Genomic DNA, 22,346 nt, shown 5'->3' with positions numbered 1-22,346 from the left:
AATTTGGTATCTTTGTGATTGATTTATTTTTTTTATTAAAATCTATTTTGATAAAAAAAATGCTATAATATTTTTCCTAACACCATAATTGATTCTCCGAATAACTAGGCGGAAAGACAGAATAGCTTATTCCATTTTCCCAATTCATGGATATCAAACGAACACCAAATCCACAACACGTGGCGGCACTTCTGCTGCCCAATCTTTGATATGCTGCATACCCCATTCTGTAGTCTACACCGCGCTCCTTGACAGCCGAGTCGCTGAGCCATATCCCATTCTTGTTTAGGAGCTACCAAGTACAAAATCTGGAGTCGTTATATCAATCCAAATCGTATATTGTGGTCCGTTTTCTAGTTCGCGACGGCGATCATGGCGACGTTAAGGAGATCCCTCCTCTGTCTACGCCAAACCCTAATGCTAAGTGATACGAGATCTCCAGTATCCCTCAGGTACCTAGCATTCCTTTGATCTGTTCCCTGTATGCTTCGTTCCTCGATTCGATCCTCCATTCATGCCTCATTTCTAAGTGGTTCCTCGGATCCTAGGGTTTTCGTCTAATTTGGTCTTCTATCTCGATTCAGATCGCATGTTGGATCCATTTCTCGGTTTTATTCGGGTCATGGGTCGGTTGACGTTGACCTCTCCGACGAAGAGAGCAAGCGCCGGCTTCATAACAGGTTTTTCCCTCTTTATTCCATCGTGTCGAGTCGATTCATGTGTAGTGCGATCCTGCTACCCATAAAGATTGCATCTTGTCGTGGGTAGGTTGTTGTACAGGAGCAGGCAAAGGGGGTTCCTTGAATTGGATTTGGTTCTGGGGGCATGGGTAGAGGAGAACATTCGTGCCATGGATCAGCTCCATATCAGAGCCCTCATGGATGTTCTCGACCTGGTGAGTCTACCTTACTTCTGTTATACCTTATGCTTAGATTACAGCCAAACCATTGTGGTTTATGGTATACAGTAACCACTGAGGTTCCCTTGTTCTTCTCTTCTTTGACAAAATCGTCTTATAATTCCTTTTATGATCATTTTTTAGGTTCAATAATTCTAGCAACAAAAAGTAATAAAAGTGTTCTTCAATTGTGTCTAACATTTTAAAGACCATCTCATCGTAACAATAATATTCTGAGACAGACGAAGGAAGAGCTATTATCATATATTACAACAACTGAAATGATCTTCCAATTTACAATGTTTTCATTTAGATTTGAACCACACAGTTTTTATGTGGATTTACATGTATTTGATCTCTGGAAGTAGTGTTAAACCTTTTCACTAACCAGCTTGTGAAACTTTATGCTTATGTTATTACTCTTAGAAACAGCGGCAACTCGATTTTTTATGCTTGGATTCATTTTTGAAGAATCAGAACTAGCAGCTATTCTTGTAGAAATATCAAGGTTCTTTGGTTTGAAGAATCTTTAGCCCTGAAGTGAGATTTTAGACAAAACAAACTTCTTTAAAGTAGCTAGCAATAACCTCAATCTAGCATTGGCTCCACGGTTGTGTTTCTTCTTTTCAACTTAGGTGACAGTATTTTCCACCTTGCTAGCTAGATTCACCTATTGAACTCTGTTACCTAGCAAACAAACATGGGCATGCCCATGTTGTGTTGCTGGGTAACAACAATCCAGGAGATCCCAATTGTGTTTCTTCTTTCCAACTTAGATAACATACTTCTTTTCAACTTCTAAGTTTGTTATGTTGTTTAGAAGCTTTAGTATTTTCCACCTTAACACCCAATTGGATGATTAAAGCTTTAACTATTAAATCTTAAGAAATCTGAAATAACATCCCAAAGGTACTTGCTTGATTGTTTTTACTTCACTATGTTTTGAGATTTACATTTTTTATCTCTTTCCCTCGATTGCCCTCGATCTTCAAATTACCATCATGAGATGTTGATCCTAGTTATCAGATCGCTACTCATAGACCTTGGATTTTTGTTTAGATAATGAAGGCAAGTGGTTTGCAATGAAGTTGTACTGAGCTGTAGGGTGTTGCATGTGATATAACGGATACCTGCAGGGTTTGGCTGAACACACATCAAGTTTTTACACCAATCATCTAGGGTGGTGGTGTTTTTCTAATCTTTTCTTGATTCCGGCAATTCAAATAACTTGCAAGTATCATACAAGTTCATGTTGTTATTAAGAAGGAAACTTGGAATTAGTACTCGGAAAACAAATTAAGATAGTAACATGGTTCTTATTCCATTAGTCGTACTTGCCACACATTCATGCAACATTTATTACCTACTTTGTTGACTTTATCTGCAGCTCTCAGTGCCAATGACATTGCTAGATTTTTTAGAAAGATTCTTTGACAAGAGATAATTCTAAAATTTAAGTTTTTATATAGCATTGACACTATCATGGGTTCTAATAAATTCTTCAGGAAAACCCAGATTTGTGGAAGTGGCTAACAGGCCAAGAGCAACCACCAGAAGCAGTCAAGATTAATCCTGTACAGCATTTGAAAACATGAAATGTTTTCATTCTATCATTTGGTTTTTCTTTTCATGTTTTAGGTTTTTGAAACATGGTTTTGTAGGTATTTTGTGCCATTCAATCCAAGGTCATGTCAAATCTCAACAGCCATGCTGCTCCAGAGACCCGAGCAAATCCTGGTCAGCCATGGGTAAGAGGATGGGATGATAAGAAGGGAGTGGAAGGTGGTCCAACATACGGGAACCAGTGATGCTAGAATCTTTTTGCCACTGCAAAGAGATAATGAGAACTCTCATAGATGTTCCAAGTAGTATGTAAGATAATGTCGCAAACACCAGGTCTATGTTATTAGTGATGAAGAATCAGCATGTCATGTAATAATCCAAATTTCTTTCGATAAAACAGATAAATTCCTTGTTTCAAGGAATACCTGCACTAGTTCTCCATGTCGGGTTAATTTGTTTGGAGTTTACTGAATGTTTATTCATGATCAATGTTTTCCTGTAAACCAAAGAAATAACCTGCTCCAATTTCTCTGTGATCATTAACGTATCAGCATTCCTACTTGAATCTCCTCATCGTCAGTAGTTATATTTTACTCCAGTTATTATTATTTTGTCATTCGACTTGTGATTTTGATCTGAATTATCTTCATTGCGTTGATGTCATGGCAGATTGGTTGGTGAATAATGGGAGAATGCAGATGTCACCATGCTGCACCGTCTTCACGTCCCACCTTCCTCCTCTCAGGTACAATCTACTACTCAGCATTCCTCCTCTTCATCTCCTTCCATAATAAATTAAAATTGACACTAATTACTAATCATTAACATTCTTAGAGGATGAACTCTTTGGATCTTATAAGTTCAAGCATGAACAACTTCTTTCTGTTTCTCCCTTTTGTTGGGCTGCAAACTGCAACCCGTCCATAAGATGGCCAAATGGACCAAAGAATTCATAATTTTACAGAAACTATGTTTCTGACATCACCTATTAACCTTAGCGATTAAAAGGAATACAAACTTGATAATACAAGTAGCAGGTTATGGGAGAAAAACGTTTGATTATAAATGTGCATAAAGCACATACATTTCTAAGGGAAAGTTAGTGCAGTCATTACATGAAAAGAAATCAATTTCTGAACTCAAATCAAAGTTATTTCGTAAAAGAAAGAATATAAATATTTCTATTCCAGTTCTTATTATCCCCTCAGCAGTCAAGGAAGACCAGCTAATGAATGAAGGATAAAAGATGCATAATTACAGATAAAGAATGTAAAACGACACATGGTCGAACTGAAGATTAAGTGGAAATTTGGCTTCGACTAGGAAAAATATATTGCTGTGGAAAAACCTGGATGCTGTTGATGGATTCTCAACTTTGATCAACTTGGAAGACCTTGTTGGGCTTTGATCACCAGTTCTTCTGTGGTGGTGCCAATGATCTCATTTGCTCGCTTCAGGGGAACACAGTAGATTCTTCCAATAGAATCCTGTATGCATAAGCTTGCCATTTTAACTGTGCAAAGGTGCATTAGAGTAAACTAGAGTATACTAATAATGCCTTCGATCCATGGTCTATTCACTAAAATCAAGCAACATGGGAGGACACATACAATCACTGCAAGATGTGCTCTTAAAATCTGCCTTTGTCTTCCACTAGGATATTTTCTTGTTAGCTTACTGAAGTAGTAAAACCTTGCATTACATTTTGGCTATAAATCATTTGTCTCTCTCTATGATTCTTTTTCTTTTGTAGCAAGCATCAAGAACTGTCATCATTTGGCAGGCATTGAAAATGGAGTATCATGAACCAAAAAGCTGGAGAAGCAGCAGAACGCAAACTTACTCTTGCAACAATACCAAGTTTCTCCAGCTTTCGGACAGCATCCTCGACTTCAAAGTTGATATCCTCGTGAAACTGTTCTCTGATGAGTTCTTCACATTTGTGGTCAAGATCCTACACTTACATCACATAGGTAGTGAGGATTAAAAAAGAACAATATGGTAGGAAAAGAATGACAACAAGTTCACACCTTTATTGTTAGTTTCCCCTGCTCCATCAAAATGAAGTAAGAAATTATCACCTCTTTGACCTGCACATCCAGATCGCAAAACAATATTAGGACGTACATCAAACAAATCAATAACGGAAACATTTTCCTTGAGTTCACCTCTTGTTGAATCACATCATCGCACAAGTGTAGAAGCGTGCCTCTGCCACTATCAAGTTGCTTGTCATACATGGACTGGGTGATTAGATTTTGGTAGGTCGTCATGTTCTGTTGAAACCTGCATGGTTTTATAGAACTACCGTTTCCAACCTTAAAATCAGCGAAATGTACCGAACAGCTCATTGTATACTCACGTGAAGTAGACCTTAGCACAGTAACCAACCAAACCAGAGATGATGGCAATGACAACCCAGATGTCCGCTTTAGGCATCTCAAGGGAGCTGACAAGAGTAACCTGAGATCATATGTTATTTGTTAGAACCAGAAAGAGACGTAAAGCTGAACCAGTCAATTTATGCAAGTGCAATAACTTACAAGACCAAGCACAGCAGAAATGAGGAACTTGACCCAGTCCATAGGAGTCAAACTTGGGTTTTTCTTTTCAGGCTGTTGAATTAGTGATCAACTCAGGGTATAAGTCAAGCATAAATACCATAAAAAGTTTCAATATCTTGTGTATTGCCCCTGATATTTAGTTTAGGAATCTCACCAATACTAGTTCCATGTCAGCCATAGGAATATTTTTAAAATGTTTTACATAGATTCCTCGTTCTATGTGCGTCTTTGTGCTTGCTCGCCTGTAGAAAGTTACAATGAATATCAGGATTTTGCATAATTTCTAACTATTTGAGGTTAGCTATACAATTTTTTTATCAACATTTATCTTTAGTTAAACTAAGAGTTATTTATAGTTTTTAATAAAATCTTCTTAGTTGTACCTCTATCTCTTCTGGTATTACTAATACTAATTGTCTCATATTATCTAACAATAATATCTATAGGCCTCTTGAACACATGTGGTATTAGTTAAAATGCTTCTCACACGTTTTATCTTTGTATCTGATTATTCACAAATGAAAACATTCTTCCTATCTTTCATGGTAACTTAAAACAAAGTTTCTCAAGCATGTTAGTCATGATAGAATCCAATCTCTGTGATCCTAAATGCAAATTGGAGTTGTCTTTATCTCTTTGCAGATAACTGGAGTGTATCTACCTGTACACAACGATCATCCTGTCAAAAGTTGGCTCTTGGATTGTGATCTGGCCGATTAGATTTCCGATACTGCAGTCAACATGAAATGAAATATATCAGTATATAATATTGACAGATCAAGCTTATAATTAATCAAGTCCGATATAAATATTAAAACCTAAGCTCTAATTTTTCAATTCGAATACGTTCGACAAATATGTCTTGATCCTCTGAATCAGAACTGATTTCATCAGTTTTCTTGGTATCTTTCTTGGATATCAACTTTTCGGTTTTGGAGAATAGTCTCTCGAGCCTGCAATCATCGAATACATCCTAGTATAAGTGAGAGTTATCTATTTTTATTAGAACAAATGTCACAGGAATACCTAGTAACTCTCAGAAACCACATCCAAATACGAGATATGATCATATCCAATTTCTCCATGATAAAGTAATCAGTTGTACGATCAATTCCGATCCCCCTGCGAAATATCATGTACTTCCAAAACGAAAGGAACATAGGTCAGAAAAATCTTAATCATGAAGAAAGGTTTTCAGCATACTGCAATGGAAATGATGTTACATCATAACTGTGTATTAGATCATATAGACATGGTATTAAAAGATGAGCAACACTAGAGGAAACAGATTATACAATACTCTGTTCATTAATAAAAAATACAATGCATTTTTTGCTCTAACATCTTATCACTCATCATAGATTCAGTAGATAATATTTGTTTCATCAAGGAAAGAAGTATCACATTTCCAAAGATAAAAATTCTCTGATGGTTCCAGTTTGGATTTCATGTGTTATTATCATGGATTGGAAGCTAAGCAACAAAAGTGTAATAAGATGTACAGATAAAACATCTATTCCATTTTACTTCACATAATGAAGTGGAACACTACAGTTGTTGCAGAGAGATATATTTATTTGCAAACATAAGGGAGAAAATTAAAATTTACTGGGAAATCACAGAAAAATAAATGTGACTATACCTGAACATATGTTAAAAAATTCTACATATTCGTGAAGAATACAGGGAATGAAACTTTTTATTTAATTATCATATTCTAATATTAAATTGAAAACGTCTTATAAGAGGATGGCACTATATGGAGAGAATGAGAATCCCATTAATTGACAAGATATGACTGAATAGACGTGATCTTCCTTGAGAAAAAGTACAAGATGACCTTAACAAATACGAATTGCATCGAGATATCGCAGTCTTAAGAGCACCAAGTAAACTAAAAGTATGAAATTGGTAAATTTTAGTACATGTAAGTTATGTATTGTGTGCATAAAAGGAGCCAAAAGCACAATGCTCTAGGAGAATAAGACATTACCTTATCAGAAAATCCCGGGAGATTCTCATGAGGATGCTCCTTAAAATACCTTGGCAGAAGCTTCTTGTCCAGCTAGATATCGAAAGAACTACAAGATCAATTAAGGTAATATCAAAGATTTTAAGCACTTCAAGTATATATTGGACCATGTTACCTTGGATTCATCCACTTTGATCGGTAGATTTAAGAGATATTGCCCAAATTGCGCAACTTCAATCTCCTCATCAGTCACTAGTTTGAAGTTGCTCTTTTCCATTACCTGCTTCAATCAGAAAAGAGAAGTTATGATTGTTATGGCTATTTTAACTGGAAATTCGATGCAAATGGAAGTCTTGTTGCTCCAAAGAAAAAGATTTTGGTTGCTAGAAGTTATTTCTCTTTTATTGTTCTAATTTGAGTAAACCAATTGCAATTCAAACATTGGAATTTAGGATATATAAAAACTTGTCACCAAAGCAATTGTATCCAACCACAAGATTGATGCAACAGAACTCATGCCAAGTAAAAGACACGAAGCATTGCTTCAGGGACACTTATATGCTTAGGAGGAATCATCCATTAAAAAAGTAGGATAGAAAATAATACTCAAACAATCTGACGAGAATCTTGGAAGGAGTGAATAGGAAGCAATAAATAGCATCTTGCATGTAGAAATCGGATCAGCTTAAATCTAATTTACCAAAACCAAAAACATTGTTCATCTCAGCTGTCTACTGAGAAATCATAACTTCATATCATGATAAAACTGCAGTAAAGTTACCAGGAAACTGAAAAACCTGGAATAAATATGTTATAAAATTCAGTTCCAGAACATCGATCTCCTCATCAGACAAGTGCTGTTGTTCCAATCTCCGAGCACCATGAACAGGATCAAACAGTGAGTAAAGTTGCTGCAGATGCAATGTTGTTGAGATAAAAGAAATCATCAATCAAGATTTCATCTAAGTGAACATAACATAGTGCAAAATAGTCAAAAAACAGCTATGATATTAGTGCACAGTTAACTCTATATTGGATATCTTAAACATTCACCAATCCGTATATGTTGCAAGAATAGGAGAGAGGTAGTACCATAAGATCTTCAAAATGTAGAAGGTACCAAGCTCGAATAGTGTACTCAACTCTTTTGCATAGCCTAAGGAATTCAGCTCGGTCAGTACCAAGCTCTGGAAAAAATGAAAGCAACTCATTCAAAGTCATGAGCGTCGAAATACACAATCAATCATTACTAGTGATTAATTGGTACTTCAAAACTAGGAATATTTATCATATATCAAAAGTGAGATTCAATTAAGGAAGCCAAATTGCTTGGTTATTAGCCCATCAACTACAATCACCAACATACACAATAGCGAAAGAAATGAGGAAGTTATATCAAGAACTAAGCAACTTCTCTTTTTCTTGTCTCCCATTGTTTTTTTATCCAAGGAGTATGATTTAGTAGGTATAAGCTTGTTCCTTCCAAAACAACAAAACTAAACACACCGGTTATAAGACGCACCATGAGCATCAGAGTGAAGCAACAGGATAAACCAGAGGGATGATTAGTTCCTCCCTAACGAAGCCTATTAATTCTAGAAAAAATTGGCTACCCAATGGATAGTATTAGCCTCCCTGGGTGTATAGGCCATCTTAACATTAGAATGCAACATATTGACTAAGCCGGTATAAGTGTTACTGTGGAAAGCAAAAGCTATAGGATTCTCATATAAAAATGACATTAAGAAGACATTTAAACCAGAATTTAGTGAAGACAGTGATAAAGACAGTAATAAGGGCGAGATCTTTAAGATGCTGAAAATTCACCGATCCTAATATATCTACTAGGATTTTCTTGTTCCCCAGCTTGATGTCCGATTACCATTATTGAAATCTGTAAGAAACAATATCCACATTCAAGCGAACCCTACACAAATCTTTTACGGATTTCTCCCAATTTCTAATATAAAAAACGTTCGAGCTTGGATTTTTATGAATTATATTTAATAGATTGAGAATTTAGAAGGAACCTTCTCGAGCTATAACTAACTACACACAGAAAACAGAGAATCTGGAGGCCTAAAGGGACCCAATCCACTCAAAACCATCTGAGACAAGTGCAGGATTACCGATGAGATACGCCAGTTTCATGATGAGTTTGGGCTTGAGAACCGGAATGACGGATTCGCGCTCCAACCGAATCACATCCTTCTTCTTCCTCTGCTCCTCCCCCATTGCCGCCGCCGGCTCCAGGAAGTGGGCTGAGAACGGGATGAGAACGACAAGATGATGGCGACAAGAGATTTGCTTTATGCGGAAGGGGAGCGGGGAGGGAGAGATTGGAATCGGCCAAGGTTTCTTGCGAAGGAACGGGGATCGCATTCGAAGAGGGAAAGGCGGAAGCTTGGAGATGGAGCAGCCGTTGGTCCGTTTGGCTCGTTATATAACCTCTTCACCGGGTGATTGTGATGTGATGTAGTGTGATGCTGACACCTCCAACATTGTATAAAATATTTTTTGTTTAAATCGAATCGAAGTCAATCGAAATCCAACCTGAATCAAATGTGAAAGTCATACGAATCGATTAATTAAATTGACTCAAAGATTTAATTTTACAAATGATGCATGCAGGTCATTCAATTGGTTCAATATTTAGATTCGATTCAATTCATTTAAAAAAATATATATTTTTTTTAAATGATTTAAAATTATAAATCAATTAACCAGTTAATCGAATCGGATTAAACAATCTTGAATCGATTCGATAACTCTCGAACGATTCCGGTTCAAACTATTTTATTTTTATCACATCAAATAATAATAATAATTCAATTTAGTTCCACCTTTAATTATTCGGTTTGAACCGGTTTTAATGGATGGAGCGATGCTTTCCCTGCCAGTTCGTCCGTTACCCAGTTGCGTCTCGGTCATGTGGCCGAAGACAGATATATCTGGACCGACTGCGGATGCCTCCATCGTGGGAGTCGAGCCGATATATATATATATATATTTGAAGACAGCTATACAAATCCAATTTTTTGAACCAAGTAATTTACATTAAATTTAAATTTTAAAATAGTAATTAATGATTTAATGATATACACCCACATGAACCGATGAACCAACTAGTTGAAACGTACTTTAATATTTATTTTAAAACAAAATAAATATATAAATTCTAAGTAAACAATTATAAATAAGATCATAAACATAGATTTCTGATATAGTGAAAAAAGATAATAAGGAAACAATAATATAGTAATAAACTTCTCTTACAACATTATAAATAAAAAAACTTAAATATTCTTAAGAAATTAAATATATTCGATAGTGAGTTTCCAATAAAGAACATGCAAATGGGCTAGAAACATTATTATCAGAGATCACTTGATCATAGAATCAATTTTTTGTGAAGTGTTTCCAATGGGCTAGAAGTTTCCAATCAAGCATTTCTACCTACAGAGAATACATCACATTCTTAAACCACTACCAAATATCAAATAATACAAACCATGCCAGCGACAAAACCGAGACAACATTTAGTTCAAGCAGGTTCTGCAATCCAAACTTCTCATGTCCATAAGTTAAAAGGGGTGGTGAAGCGAAAAGAAGCAGCTCTCCTGATACACCGACTCTCAATCAAGCTTAAGCGTAGAAGTGGAGACAAAAACTGATAACGGGAATCAACGCCGCCGCATGCCTCTTCCACCACGGCCACGGAAGGCTGGTCCACCCTGACCACGACCCATCATAGCACTTGCAGCAGCTTCACCTTGCGCACTTTCCGACTGATGTAGTTGAAAAGGATGTGAAACAAACATCAAAGGTTTATTCAAAATATGATATAATTCCTAACACTGCCTAAAAATTATTACCAACCAACCGAATAATGAATTCAGTACTATAACGAGTAGCAGGATGGCTCAGAGCAAGATGAATAGTTGAATACCACAAGCTCTAGAGTACAATATGGGAGCACTTTCCGTCTGATGTAGTTGAAAAGGATGTGAAACAAACATCAAAAGTTTATTCAAAATATGATCGAATTCCTAACACTGCCTAAAATTTATTACCAACCAACTGAATATTGAATTCAGTGCTATAATGAGTAAAGGATGGCTCAGAGCAAGATGAATAGTTGAATACCATAAGCTCTAGAGTACAATATGAGAACCACAGCAGCACAAATACCATAACCCCAAAGCAAAGCAAAATGCAACAAAAAAAAGATAAAAATAGAAACCAAATCTGGATAATCTTTTCTTCTTTGTTTACCTTCCAAGCATTTCAACATATATTAATAGGCATATAAAAATATATTTAAGCATTATCAGAAAAAGGCAGCTATCTGGAGTCAGATACAGATACAAGAAGGCTTCAGGAGTTCTATGTGATAGCGCGGATAAGCAACAGGAGTTTTATTTGATAGTGTGCTCCTTAGGCTGTGATAGGATGCTTCTTAGTTTATAAAAAGAAATTATAAGAAACAAATCATGCTTTCATATACAGAATGTTGTATATTGGAAAACATGTTTCAAAAGTCAAGTTGCTAAACTTTGAGGATGTTGAAATGGATACATGGGTTTATTAAAAGAATAGAATATGAAATGTTTACATTTGTGAGCAATTAGGTACACCTCTAGCCGGTGATAAGAAAATAATTTATGAATATATGAATATATCCAAAACAAGGTCGTCAATTTCGAAAAATACCGCTCGTACCGGGTGGTATGTACCAGTCCGCCAGTAGACCGATACACAGACCGCCCGCTACCGGGCGAGATATATATATATATATATATATATATATATATATATATATATAAATAAAGGTAACGTCTCCTCGTTTTTCTACAACGTCACCCCGCCTGGGGAGAAGAGAGGCGACGTCGCAGATTTTTTTTTACTTTTATATAAAAATAAATATATATATAAGATTCTTTTTACTTATATATATATAGAAAGAGGCGGCATCGCCTCATTTTTCTACAATGTCACCCCGCTTGGGGAGAAGAGAGGCAACGCCGCCTCACGTGGGGAGAAGATATATATATATATATATATATCAAGCGATATACCGAAACATACCGCTCAATATACAATACCGTACCGTACCGAGCGTATCTCGAAACTCCAGTATGGTATGATATTCCAATCCTTGATCCAAAGGAGACCTATAAACTTCACAATAGAATGATGTGAGATAGACGACCTAAGCAACTTTTCTTAGAAATCATGGGAAATATAATTGCATTAGTTTCACCAAAGGTTCGTCATGCTGTGGTATACCTCCCGGTATGAGCGATATACACCGATCCAATAGGGGACTGACACGCAAACCACCCTGTACTAGGTGGTATATGCTAAATGACCTTGTATCACTAGCTACAGGGTATGTAATGATCAGAATGGTCAAAATTAGATCGTTAACTTGTACCGATCGATACTTGTCGGATTTCGACCGTTATAGACGAACGACTTAGATCTGACTAGTTATAACGATCAAATCCATTTGAAAGGGTTTTTAAACCCTTTCCTCCCCCTCTTTCACTCTCTCAAACTCTTCTACCCTCTCAATATCTTTCTCACTCACTTCTCTCATTCCCACATTTGCATTCTCTTAAAACTTCACAAAACTGTGATTTTTAGTTTGAATCAAGTTTGGAAGGCTAATTAGAGAGGATTTTGGATCACTCCCAAGTTAGAGGAAGAACTCTCTAATCAAATATATGTATTTTTTTTCTCGATTTTTGATGATTTATGAGATAATTAAACCTATTCTATGTTCTCAATATCTAATATGTTGTTTAAGGTCTTTAAGATAGTAGAGTAGTGTTAATTAGAGAGAAATTAAGGCCTTTAAAGTTGTGATTAGTACATTTAATGTTGATTTTTTTTAAATTAAACACTTAATGAGTCAAATCTTTGTATTTCAAGCATATTAAGGTGATTTACATCTTTGTGATGGTATAATAGGTTTAATTATGTTTTAATTAATTTTTTTAATGCTGTGATTAGTGGTTTAATGATGATTTAATTAAAATTTGACCCATATTGAGTCAATTCAATGCCTTTAATACCTATTAGAGTGTTTGATATGTTTATAATGATGAAAGAAAACTAATTAGGAAATGATTAACTATGTTAATGCTGTGATTAGTGTATTTAATATTGATTTAATCGAAATTTAACCTATGTTGGGTCAATTAAAGGAAGGTTGTCGTCCGTGTACTTTTAACAAACGATGACATCAAATGGTTGTGAATGTTACCGGTGAGAGAAACTTGTATATATCCATTACAACATATGGCTAAGGTTACATGTGGCGAGCTAGACAAGGAGCGAGAGAAACCATAGATTGATCTCATCGACCTCCAATACTACAACGAGAATTCACAACCGATGTTAGAGTGGGTCATAGCAACAAAGAACCAAGATGATCCTCTATTTGATGAGGTGGGAGATCCTCTACGCTATTCACGAATAACCACCAAGGCAATAGAAGAGAAAACACATCCCCAACAAGAGGAAGATCACCCTCGATTAGAACATGCCGGACGGAGCCAATCAGCATCAAGTCAGACTACTCGAGAAACTAGAGACGCCCAATGTGCAAGGCAAAGGCAAAGGGGAAAGTAGTAGCATCATCGACACTATCGGAAAGAAACAAGTCGGGCGACAAAACACCTCAATCGTATTCAATAACCCGCTCAGTCCGGAGACATGACAATGATGTAGACAACAGTGCCTCGACCGATAATGGCGACCGATAAGGCAATGGATGATTTTGAGTAAATGCGACAGAACCTCCACAACGTAGACACAAAGCGGAGCTCATCGTATTTATAGTCATTGTACTATGGAGAATCTTACGATCAACAACAGAACGAAAATAGTTGGTCATTCTTCCCCGAGCAACAATACGGTAATCAATCTTATGATACGGAGCAACAGATCAGTGGCGAAAGTACTAACATTCTCTAACCTTTAATACATGCCACAATCGTACTTGCCTTAGGAGCCATCTTAGACATATGTGATTCATAATGATCAGACTACAACCATCATCACATTGATGTACCAACGACATACAATGTATTAATATACTATATCATGAGATTAATTTCATGATTGGGTCTGACAAACATATCAAATTGATATATAGATACATAGGATCGAGGACCCCGATGCATCACCCGTAGAGTCACATCGTTCTTTTTAGTGGTAGAACCAGGTATAAGCGTTGATCGATTACTTAATTCATTTGAATCTTAAACCTTAAGTTGACTAACAAATAATCTAACAATTCAAATCATTTCATCGTATATAATTTAATATCAATGAAAAAACGACTTGAAACGTACCGCAACGCTACTCCTCAAGCCCAAAAAAGATATATGCCACTATTCTTTCCTAATTTAGATTATTTTTGCTAAAAATATATTAAATTTATATTTATTTTCAACTTAAAAACTATAATCTAACTTTTTTAAAGGAATTTTTGGAGCTATTTTGAACCATTTTTTCGTGTTGTCAATATGCCCTGTCGTACCGATACACGATACGTCGATACAAAGCGGTACATACCATACTGTCAACCATTTGATAAATCAATTCGAATCAGTATGGCGAACCTTGGTTTGACTAATGTTATTTCATGCATAGCACAATGATGGAAAAGGATTCATGCAACGAACCAAAATAGTTGGAACATTATAACTTGTTATGTATTAGAGTATCGATGGGTCAAATTAGATAGATAAATCTTAAAGCTTCACTTCCATTAGGAATTCCCTTGTAACAATAAAGATACACAAAGCTAAAAAATTATCTGGACGATTAAGCACCCTTAAAAAGAAATATAGAAATAACAGGAAAGAAAGAACTACATAAATATGTCTTTTCAATGATGGAAAGCAAGCAAACACTAAGGACTTAATAGGCCTAAAATGACCTGTCATAAAACTCATGGTTAAAGAAAGCTTCTCTCTCAAAAGAAATATTTACCTTAGGATTCTTCACAGTCTCATCCACACTTAAGATAAGACAAGAAGCTTCTGTTGCAGCATTTATAGCATTGATCTGCAAATCATGTTTATTGATGCTATTAACATTAATTAACACAATTTTGATAGAGAGCAAAGAAAATAGAAAAATTACTTTCACAACTGCAGGTTCCCATACGAAGTTAGCAAAAGAATCAGCAATTCCACCAGTGTTTATATCCACACCATAGTTTGAACCTTCCCCTGTTGATGTTGTGAATTCCAGCATGTGTTACTAAAAGCAAACATCCAAGTGATCTCATTTATGAAGAAAAGGAAGAAACTAACCAGATGCATGCTTCTGTCTTAGTTTGTTCAGTACATCAGTTGAATCAAATCCAGCGTTGTCACAAAGTTGCCGTGGAATGACCTGCAGAGTAAGAAAAATAGAACTCTTAAGACTAGAAATCCAAAGAAAAAATATAGCAATCCTTCCAGGTCAAAAAGCTACATTCATTACAGGTAAGCTATTCTGGAAGCCCAAGTGCCAACTAGATCACTATAGCACCAAATAAGACACAAACATCTTATTAGAAGTCATAATTTTGTTCTTCATTATAACTGAACATGATTTTTCAAGAGACAATCGTTTCCTTTTCTTTCTTAAAACATGACACTTCTCAATGCTCTTCTTATAATTCACATTTTAGTTGATCCTAATCCTATAATATGTTTGTTCTCTTTTAGTTCAAAACCATTCAATGTGAAATAACACTGTACATCCCCTCCATTTGAACTATCTCATGTTTTTCTAATCTTCACAATCCAAAGATACCAAAACATTTACACTTTACTGCCTAAGTTGCACAGCATTTAAACCTACTAAAGGAGTTCCAAAGAAAAATAGACAAGAAAGTAGTAAAATTGATGGCAAATTGATAACTCTCTAAATGCTCGTGCTAAACAGATATAACCACCGATATATTAAGGGAACTAGGACATAAATACTCATTGTTGTCTACCTCAAGAGCTTTGGCATACGAATTGATAAATAGCTGTGACTTCCCCGCTATTGTACGTGCATGCTGTCTCAAATATCGGCTTAACTCCATCTGTCATTGACAGAAAAATATTATGGTCCGAAAGAGATAAAGTAGAACAAAACAATGCTTTGCTACATATAATTACATCAATAGCGCCACCACCAGGCACAATGGTAGAGTTCTTTAAAGCTCTCCTAACAATCATTATAGCATCATGAAGGCTCCTTTCTGCCTCATCAATAAACTGAAGAGGGATAGCAAAAAAATTAATGACAATAAGAAGCTGTGTGCATCAAGATCTCAAAGCCAACACAAAGGAACACCACCACTTCAAGCAACAAACCTGATCTGCACCACCTCGGAGAACAATGGTTGCTGTCTGACCAGAAGGGCAGCCATTAAAAATGTTAAACCGTTCATTGCCTACTTGTCTTTCCTCGAACACTTCACAGGATCCGAGAATCTTGACACAAAAGCAGAGATACTTATGAGAAATTAGAAATTATATCAAACCAAAATGCTTTGTTTTCAAAATCAAAGAGTTCAACAAAATAAGCATAACTCATGCATCATGTCAATAACTAACAATGAAAAATAAGCAAGCATGACAGAAACCTCATCGATGATGTTGTTGACAGATGTCTGAACAGTTCCACCTGTTGCAGCAGCAACTCGTTGTAAATCTTCCTCTGTGACACGACCGGCACAGAAAATATCTCGATCAGCAAAATACTGCACAAAAGGACAAAGTGTTATGGTTCAATGTACTATGACTCAAGTGACTAACAACTGACTGAAGATACCTGAGTTGCAAGGTCACCAATTGCCAATCGAGAGAGGACAATTTTTGCACCACTCTTGACACACTTATCTAGCTTGTCATAGATGATATTCCATTCAGCATCAACAATTGATTGGTACTGTAATGGATCCGATAGCCTACAGAAGAACCAGAAGACAAAAGTATATAGAGAGAAAGAGAGAGAGAGAAAGAACTAAATATAAATGAAATTGGAGCTGGTGTACCTGATTTCCGCATTTTCTTTCTCTGACTTCAGTTCCAACTCAATGTTCAATAAAAGTATCTTCGGATTTACAAATTTCTTGGGCTGTTGCTCGAAACCAGCATAAGAAAATGTCTTTTTAAAAGCAACACCATTAACAAGAAATGAATCTCTCATGTTACCCCCAGGGACCTACACAGATAAAGCCAAAATTTAGATGTTGAAATATCTTCCAAAAGCTATATCTTCGTTCACAATTTCATTATTTTAGCTTGAACTGGTTGAAAGGAGAAAAGTAGCCGTGGAACTACATATTAATACTAACAGACAGAAAAGGCAGGAAGTATCCAAAATACTTTTGTATGTCGAAACTAGAAGCAAAAATGCAAGATCGCGTTGAAAGCCAAATTCCAGGAAAATATCAAATATTAACTTAGCATTTCTCTATATTAAAATAATGAGCTAATTTTTGCCTGTAAGCTAGTATAGCCAAAGGATTGAAAAAGAGAAAATCCCCCACCAACCAGAAAAAAAAAAACTATGACACAGTATAAATAATCACTATCAAGCTTCTCACTCCCACAAGCAGCATATAGAAATTTGCTACTTTAGATACTCTCAAGATATATGGATCTTTTATTTAGAACTCGAACCAAGTTTTGGCATTCAAGTCATGTATCTAAACGTATCTAATAGCTATACTTTAAAACAATGAGTCAATGTTCGGTGTAAAATGGAACAGAAACTTTTTGCGATTCATTTGAATAATGAGGAATCTAGATGGATATGTTGTCCACATGTGAAGCAACAGTAGGATAAGATATTATTACTCTGTAATTTGATACTCCCACAAAAAAACATAAAAATTATAATAGGAAGTTCAAAACTACTGAACTAGAGGACCATTTTAGGAAGACGAACATGACCTTTTTTATCCCGATCATATTAAGCCTGTCGTCGTTGCCAATAGCAAGGACAGCATCCACAACTATGGAAGCAAAGAACTCCTTCTCACCACCTATTAGTTTCGAAGAAAGTGTTGTAGCTGCACATTTTGCCAATAAAGATTTCTTTTCTTCAAGGCTTTTCCCCTCTATGCTTACAGCAAGTTCTTTAATTTTGTTAATGGCCTGAAATTTGTTATCCAAAATTTGGTTAATGAGCTTCACAACCAGTCATAAGAAATTTCAATTTTCAGGTACTCACCAACGAGGATGCAGTTCGGTAACTTCGAATAAGATTCTGAGGGTGAACTCCATCTTCAATGAAAGGTTTTGCCTCCTTTAAGAACTCACCAGCAAGAAGCACAACAGTGGTGGTTCCATCACCAACCTGCACCGGAAGGAGATCCATCTTTGAGGCCTATCTACAATGGCTCAATACTAAAACCAGCCTCAGGTCAAGAAAGACACCGACAAGCAAACAGAACTAGTTTAAACATCAAAAACATATCCAAAAAGATGCATGCTTTTATAATTTATAACACCAGTGCTTTATGTTAGCCTAGGACATCAACTAAGCACAAAATCTAACCACAATTAACACTGCAACAATTAACAACAAGACAACAATCACCTGACCAGGAACACAGCAAAGAAAGGTCCAATCACCATAGAGGCAAGAACCAGTTAAAACCAACCAGCATTAGCCAGATATCAGTAAGCCCATAAAGGTACAAGGGCATGAGTGAATTTGTCAAATTGAAACTAACAAATATCACATCAAATTAAGTATAAGATAAAAAGTCTAGCACTGTAAAAAGAAGTCCATAAATGCATGAAACCAAGATGATGTTGCTTTCACCAGCTAAAAGAAACTCTTGCATTAAAAAAGGTTTGCTTTTTTTGGATCATGTGGTTAAAGGCTCCTATATCTGAGTTACTAGGCTAATGGACCTCTTAGGCCAAATCATGACATCTGGTATCACAGATTACTAGTAAGCAAATGTGTGGATGAATGGGGCCCAGTGATTTAAAAGGCACTAGGCATCAAAAGACGCCAAAGTCCCAAAATGCCCGAGGTGCTAGGCACTCACCCGAGCGAAACGAGACGCTTTGAAATATTAAAATATAAAAAATAAATAATATAATAGATAAATATGATTATATAAATAAAAATACAACATTAAACGACTATTAACAGTAGTTAGAGAGGGAGAAAAGAACTGTTAAGAAGGGGAGAAAAAGTCGTCGACAATGGAACTTTCGGACGAGCAACAGCGGTGGAGGAAGCTGTGAATGGCAGCGGTGGCAGCGAAGGAAGCTATGAATGATAGCGAAGGAAGCTGCAGATGGCAGCAGCAGCAGCAGCAACGACAGCGGCAGCAGCAGAAGTTAAAACGACATCATGGGTGAAGGAAGCTTCAGAGGTGTCCATCGATGGCGAAGGAAGTTGCGGTCCTCTACCTCGATGGTGGAAGGAGCTGCACATGGAAGCAGTAGCAGTGGAAGGAAGCTATGGACGAAGGCTAGGCTGTTAGACCTGTCCATCAACAACAAACGAAGCCTCAGTTCGCCATGTCTGCGACGGAGGTAGCGGAAGCGTCGGTGACAGAGGCATAAGTTGTTCTAGGGTTGATGGCTCGAGGGTGCGTGGGGTGGCTTTTTGCAAATAAGAAAGTGGTTAGTTGATTCAATCGAACTAACCACTGTTGAGCCGAACTAGACTTAAAAGTTTGGTTCGGTTGCTTCATTTGAACCAGGCCCGAGGCGCCCAAGCGACGCCTCACTGAAGTGCACCGCCTAGTGCACTCATGCCTTGCCTTGCCTCATCCAAGCGCCTAAGCGAGCGCCCATGTGCCTATTTAAACCACTGATGGGGCCCAATCAAGTGGGCAGCGCAAGAGGCATATCACAATGTAGACGCGAGATCAGACCATGAGATTCACACGCCACCAAATAGGAAATGTCTCCAGGATATGCAATACACCTTCACAATGATGTCCAATCTTTTTAATGAAGTTTTTTATGGCCTAGTTGCTCTCGGTTATGACAATATACAAGAACCACATTGACTCACTACCAATGACACAAGATGAAGCAATTTGGGTTATATGATTGAAGGATCATTATATCTAAATTACTAAGCCAATGGGCCTACCATGAAGAGTCATGACAAGAACTTTTTGACTTAAGCAACTTCCAATCCATTAGTTCAAAACCAACAACTCCAACACTACAGGATATTCATGTTAAACAAGATTCTTTTTTAGTTTGCTAAGAACCACACAAATTCATTGGCCACAAGAAATTGTAAAGATGGAAAAAAAAGGAAATGCCTTGCAATATAACTCGGATTTAGCGCTAAATTGTTCATATTTTGTGTGACTGTAAAAATTTGGATACTTCACAGAAGTTCTCCAACATCAGTAGAACCATCTGTGAATTTTGGCATGAGATTAGATGGTTCTCTAGCAAATGCAGATTTCCAACACCGTGGTAAATAACCCATGAAGAGGTGCTGTAGCTGCTGCTGTCAATTACATCTGGGTTCAAGGAAATAACGGGATCTTTAGGAACCAGCAAAACTTAACTAAGACAACAATTAAATATATCCTGAAATTTACAGAGTTAATTTCCTATTGAGAGCAGGATTCAAAGACAACCTTGCCAATGGGGACATATTAGCACACTGGGCATAAAGTCAATATTGATTATCGTGATACTTCACCTGCTGCATGTAATTCTTCACCTGATACTTCACCTGCTGCATGTAATACTTCACCTGCTGCATTGGCTTAAGAAGCCAACCTAACCTTCTTTTGCATGAGAGTGCACCACATTGTGGGCAACAAGTAAAAAAGGAGAATGTATCAGGTGAAGTATTACATGCACTCAAGCACCCTTAAGCTCTAAGCTCTTTCTAACATTTTCTTAGATTGAGCCTTGGACAATGGCCTCATCAGCCCCCTTTTCCTGTCTCGATAGGTCAGAATCCATTGACAATCCGCACATCAGACCCTTTGACGTGGCACAGTATCACTCAAGGAAAGGCCCAGGTGTTTCCCCAGTCTAATCCAGTAGGATGAGCAGAACTGACCTCATCATAAATGTTGTTTGCATGTTATTGTTAAGAATGAAGGTGGAACTGGCTGTGTTAAAACACAAAGCTGCTATTATTTTTGCTGGTTTGAGTTAGTTTGTTGATTTTTTTTCGTTTTGCAATACTGTTGGAAGATTCCTAGTCTTGTAAATGCATGAAGATCTTTCAACAGATTCTTTTGGCTAATATTATTTTTTTACTTGCTGGAAAACCTACAAAATACGTCCCTGACAAAAATGCAAATTATACAAACACAATAAGCAAGAATAAAGACCGTAATTTTTGTAGCAAAGCCACTAGTGCTCCAATCTTTATCATCAGACCCCTAAAAGTTGACACCCATTCCATGTTCCCGGCGATTCAATGATTATTTCACAATAAGCAAGAATCAAGACTGTAAGTTTTGTAGAAAAGCCACTAGTGCTCCAATCTATATCGTCAAAACCCTAAAAGTTGACACCTATTTCATGCTCCGGGTTCCTACAGAAAATCTGGGAGGCGGCACGTTACCTCGGAGTCCTGTGACTTAGCAATGTCAACGAGAATCTTGGCAGCGGGATGAATGATGTCGAGCAGCTTCATGATGGTGGCGCCGTCATTGGAGATGGTGGTGTTGCCCTTATCGTCGTGGATGAGCTTGTCCATTCCTCGGGGGCCCAAAGTCGTGCGAACCGCGTCAGCCACGGCTGTGCAAGCATTGATGTTGCTCACCACCTGCGCCTTCCCTTGCGAGGTGTCCGTCCCTTCTTTCAGCAGTATGATCTGGGGTTGCTGCAATCATCACACCAAAATATCCAAATGGTTAACCGGTAAGCCCTAAACAAGAAAAACTGCGACAAAATAGATATCATAGAACAGAGATCATGTACCATCATCGCCGCCATCTGAGCGGAAGGAGGAGGCGAAGTGAGAGGCGGAGGAGAGGCGAAGGGAGAAGGAAACCGAAGGCAGCTACGGCTTTTAGCAGAAGGCGGAAGGTTCGAGCGACGGAGTTAGGGTTTAGAGACGAGCCACGTTGGGCCGTCTCGACTGTAACCGGAGTCGGGCGAGTTGGCTCGCCCGTAGGCCACATGCAGGTCGAATCGGGTTCAATTAAACGGGCCGGATCGGGCTTGCGTTGTGCCAACCACCGAACCCGTTATCTCAAGACATTCCATCCTCAGATTCCCTATGCCTTTCGCTTTTCCCAAAACCTCACTGGGGTGACCACGGTTTATGAACCCGTTACAATTTTATCAAATTTGGAACTAAAATTGAATCGGAAACCATTAATTTA

The 22,346-nt window shown here is 37.2% G+C and overlaps 3 protein-coding genes across 3 annotated transcripts; 1 reads left to right on the top strand and 2 right to left on the bottom strand.

Annotated features, from left to right (window-relative positions):
• The first annotated feature begins 294 nt into the window (after window positions 1-294).
• Window positions 295-2,902, top strand: LOC135619466 (succinate dehydrogenase assembly factor 2, mitochondrial-like). Its single transcript, XM_065121497.1, has 5 exons — window positions 295-452; window positions 585-680; window positions 769-895; window positions 2,404-2,472; window positions 2,560-2,902. Exons 1-5 carry the CDS (start codon window positions 373-375, stop codon window positions 2,704-2,706), a joined length of 519 nt encoding a protein of 172 aa, XP_064977569.1. The 5' UTR covers window positions 295-372; the 3' UTR covers window positions 2,707-2,902.
• Window positions 2,903-2,973: 71 nt separating this feature from the next.
• On the bottom strand, window positions 2,974-9,375 carry LOC135619465 (uncharacterized). Its single transcript, XM_065121496.1, has 15 exons — window positions 9,127-9,375; window positions 8,090-8,184; window positions 7,795-7,908; window positions 7,173-7,277; window positions 7,019-7,090; window positions 6,052-6,164; window positions 5,844-5,978; window positions 5,687-5,755; window positions 5,180-5,267; window positions 5,005-5,076; window positions 4,824-4,924; window positions 4,630-4,747; window positions 4,492-4,551; window positions 4,305-4,415; window positions 2,974-3,948 (listed from the first exon to the last, which is right to left on the bottom strand). Exons 1-15 carry the CDS (start codon window positions 9,230-9,232, stop codon window positions 3,841-3,843), a joined length of 1,467 nt encoding a protein of 488 aa, XP_064977568.1. The 5' UTR covers window positions 9,233-9,375; the 3' UTR covers window positions 2,974-3,840.
• Window positions 9,376-10,391: 1,016 nt separating this feature from the next.
• Window positions 10,392-22,099, bottom strand: LOC103994782 (T-complex protein 1 subunit eta). The gene is made up of 14 exons (XM_009415220.3): window positions 21,940-22,099; window positions 21,581-21,841; window positions 18,236-18,361; window positions 17,956-18,159; window positions 17,052-17,221; window positions 16,829-16,964; window positions 16,641-16,757; window positions 16,369-16,488; window positions 16,171-16,269; window positions 16,005-16,094; window positions 15,331-15,412; window positions 15,158-15,246; window positions 15,005-15,079; window positions 10,392-10,785 (listed from the first exon to the last, which is right to left on the bottom strand). Exons 1-14 carry the CDS (start codon window positions 21,952-21,954, stop codon window positions 10,681-10,683), a joined length of 1,689 nt encoding a protein of 562 aa, XP_009413495.1. The 5' UTR covers window positions 21,955-22,099; the 3' UTR covers window positions 10,392-10,680.
• Window positions 22,100-22,346: the final 247 nt, after the last annotated feature.

The sequence above is a fragment of the Musa acuminata genome, chromosome BXJ2-8, assembly GCF_036884655.1.
Source record: "Musa acuminata AAA Group cultivar baxijiao chromosome BXJ2-8, Cavendish_Baxijiao_AAA, whole genome shotgun sequence".
Lineage (NCBI taxonomy): Eukaryota > Viridiplantae > Streptophyta > Magnoliopsida > Zingiberales > Musaceae > Musa > Musa acuminata.
Note: the sequence above shows the minus strand (reverse complement) of the source record. Positions and strands in the feature narration are given on the sequence as shown.